The 3,608-nt window shown below is 30.4% G+C and overlaps 1 protein-coding gene across 1 annotated transcript; it reads left to right on the top strand.

Annotated features, from left to right (window-relative positions):
* Positions 1-3,608, top strand: LOC145318576 (uncharacterized). Its single transcript, XM_080159947.1, has 5 exons — positions 1-120; positions 655-744; positions 1,807-1,893; positions 2,577-2,728; positions 3,352-3,608. Exons 1-5 carry the CDS (start codon positions 50-52, stop codon positions 3,411-3,413), a joined length of 462 nt encoding a protein of 153 aa, XP_080016073.1. The 5' UTR covers positions 1-49; the 3' UTR covers positions 3,414-3,608.

Here is a 3,608-nt window from a genome sequence, read left to right as displayed (position 1 = left end):
TATTATAAATTGATTATATAAATATGATTTTGTTATAATTTTAGAAAATATGCAAGGCCCCATATTGAGGACAGCAGTTCTCTGCTTGATATTGGTTATTTCAGCACAAGCTCAAAAAAGGTAAACAAAGAAAATTCTTTGAAATTACAGAAATTTAAAAATATAGAATGTAGGTAATTTGCTATAATTTACAAATTCATTCTTCCCAAAAAGTAAACTTTTAGAACCGGTTCTCAGCTATACTGAAATTTTTTGTTAAGCATCATATTATATCTAGTTTTCTACAAATTTAAGAATAAAAAAACAGTTTTTTAGCCCGTGCCTTCGCTACCTTGGGGCGATGCGATAACTATTTTTTTGGTCTATTAAGATAAGGTTATTCTTTCTTTGATATTCTAAATATTTGATTGTAAAATAGAAAAATGATAAATCTAACAAAGAGATAATGGAGTAGGAAGAAACAGAACAAAATTAGAAGCTAGTAAAAGTGGCTGACTCCGATTATGACGCAAAAAAAATAACCAATAATAGGCCACTAAAATTTTACCATTGGTCAATTACAGTGTATACTGGCCTCTCATTGGTTAATTTTTTTGACGTCATAATCTGAGTCAGCCACTTTTACTAGCTTCAAAAAATTATAATTTTTTTTAGAGACCCAAAACTTTTCCTTGTATCATCTACAACAGCAACAACTGTTACCACAACAACTTCTGTAATGAGCACTCTAACATCATGTTACTAGTAAGTCAATTCTATCTTGAGCACTCTAAAATCATGTTACTAGTAAGTAAATTCTGTCATGAGCACTCTAATATAATGATACTATTAAATAAATTATGTCATGAGCACTCGAATTTCATGCTACTAGTAAGTCAATTCTGCCATGAGCACTCGAATGTCATCCTACTAGTAAGTCAATTCAGTCACGAGCACTCTAACATCATGCTACTAGTAAGTCAATTCAGTCATGAGCACTCTAACATCATGATACTAGTAAGTAAATTCTGTCATGAGCACTCTAACATCATGCTATTAGTAAGTCAATTCTGTCATGAGCACTCGCATTTCATGCTACTAGTAAGTCAATTCAGTCATGAGCACTCTAACATCATGATACTAGTTAGTAAATTCTGTCATGAGCACTCTAACATCATGCTATTAGTAAGTCAATTCTGTCATGAGCACTCGAATTTCATGCTACTAGTAAGTCAATTCAGTCATGAGCACTCTAACATCATGATACTAGTAAGTAAATTCTGTCATGAGCACTCTAACATCATGCTATTAGTAAGTCAATTCTGTCATGAGCACTCGAATTTCATGCTACTAGTAAGTCAATTCAGTCATGAGCACTCTAACATCATGATACTAGTTAGTAAATTCTGTCATGAGCACTCTAACATCATGCTATTAGTAAGTCAATTCTGTCATGAGCACTCGAATTTCATGCTACTAGTAAGTCATCCAGTCATGAGCACTCTAACATCATGATACTAGTTAGTAAATTCTGTCTTGAGCACTCTAACATCATGCTAATATTAGATAAATTGGCAGAAATCATAAAGTAGCTTTAAATCTAGATAGAGGACATTATGACCTAACCTATTGTTCAACTTTATCTAGTGGTGGCTAAACAAAATGAAATCATTTGAAAGTAAAAAGAGTAACATATTGATTAACTTTGAAACTAAATAAGATATTACAAATTATTGGGCACTATTTCTAAGAGTAATATTAACATGGATATAAATATAATTGAATAATTTGATTATTACATTTCACCGTTTCAACTGTGTATTTTAGCGTAAATGACAATAACACAACCAAAAAGAACTGTGGAAAGAAAAAGAAGAGGTCTCTGCTTTTGGATGATGAGTCTGAAATCATTAGGTTAGTAATGGATCTATTATTATTTGGATGCTACACCAGATTTTCGCGTTCTCTGATAAAGTAAATCCCTTACCTCAATGAACTTATCAATAAATGATGTACATGTTAGCAACCTAAATTGATGATAATATTTCCCCTGTCGTAATATTCTACATCCATTATGTTAGTGTAATTGTATCAGTTTCAACCTTGTACATTCTAGTCAATCACAAAAAATATAATCAAAGAATATTATAACAACTCCTATATACATTTTGATGAATATTATTTTGCACTGATTAAATAATCTAAAAGAACGTGTCCAAACCTTTTTATGATTTAAAAAAACTAGTCGGTGCTTTTAGTAAGTAGTAGATGTAAAATGATACATGTAATTTATATATGCAATCGTTTTTTTTGTAGACCTCTTATTTTTGAAGTAATTTAAGTTTTAAAAAATTAAGTTGGTTTTAAGGTACTAAAACGCAACAAAAAAGAAGAAAATTGCCATTATGAACAAAAATATTAATTTGACACCTTACTGTTTAATTTCTGTTTAGTAATTATTGAAAAAATCTAATTTGTTGAACCCCGTTGAATCAAAACTTTGAACGTTGGAAGCTTGTCACGAATAGGTTAAAATAAAATCACAAAAGTTAGGACACATTCATTTTAAATATTATACACCTATTTAAAAATTTCAGCGAAAGAGTTGTTGCTAAGGATACAGAAATTAACTCCTCAGAGGGAAGTGAACTTAAAACTTCAGAGAGAAAGGGAAAATTCTTCTTTTACTACATGACCACAACATCTACTTCTACATCTACATCTACTTCAACCTCTTCAAGTTATACTGGTGAGTTTATTCTTTCAGTTAATACAATATAATACAGCTAATTGTATGTATAATAGTGGATAAACAAAATAATATTAAAATATTTGATACAATTTCAGTTAAATTTCTGATTTAAGGGTATTAAAAGGGGGAGGGGTAGGAGTTCAGTGGTTGTACTTCTAACATATAAGGGAGAGTCGAGTTCCAAGCGATGGAAACTGCCAAAGTCAGCAAAATATTATTTCGGGGCACATGATGACAAGTTTAGCACACTAAATAAAGTTGTGATGATTTTTAGATGTTGACATAAAAAAACCCACAGTTTTATTTAATTTTTTGGTGTTTGGCAGCATAATTTATCTTCACACAATTTCAACCAATGACATCTCTGGTATGTAAGTACCTCCACAGATCACCTATTGGCTGATTTAGAGAGTATGTCTCTAGATTATCTCTATTCTCATTGCTGAACTGGGAAAGTGTCTACCTGTATTTATGGAAATATACCCAATACAGCATCTGTCTTTTCCCATGAATAAAATATCATCATCATTAATATTTAGACCATTGATTGTTACTTTGAATTAATCAATTTATAAAGGTTATTACACAAATAATCTTTAATTATTTTTTTTTATTTTCAGCTACCTACACAATTTCCTTCACTCTGTGCACACCATCTGGAGCTGCAGTATTCTGTGGATAAGATATACAGTTGATGCAAGCCAGCATGGTTTCATCATTTATAATTCTTGACAAATTTCATAAAATTATGTTGGTTTCGTATTAACTTTATTGTTGAGTTTTTGTTTATTGTTATTGTTCTTTTTAGTTTTCTGCAATATATAAAATTTTTGTTTATTTGATGTTATTACTACTTAATAAAACTTGGATAACAAGA

This window comes from Acartia tonsa, chromosome 5 (genome assembly GCF_053477335.1).
Source record: "Acartia tonsa isolate MP-2025a chromosome 5, ASM5347733v1, whole genome shotgun sequence".
NCBI classification, from domain to species: domain Eukaryota; kingdom Metazoa; phylum Arthropoda; class Copepoda; order Calanoida; family Acartiidae; genus Acartia; species Acartia tonsa.
Note: the sequence above shows the minus strand (reverse complement) of the source record. Positions and strands in the feature narration are given on the sequence as shown.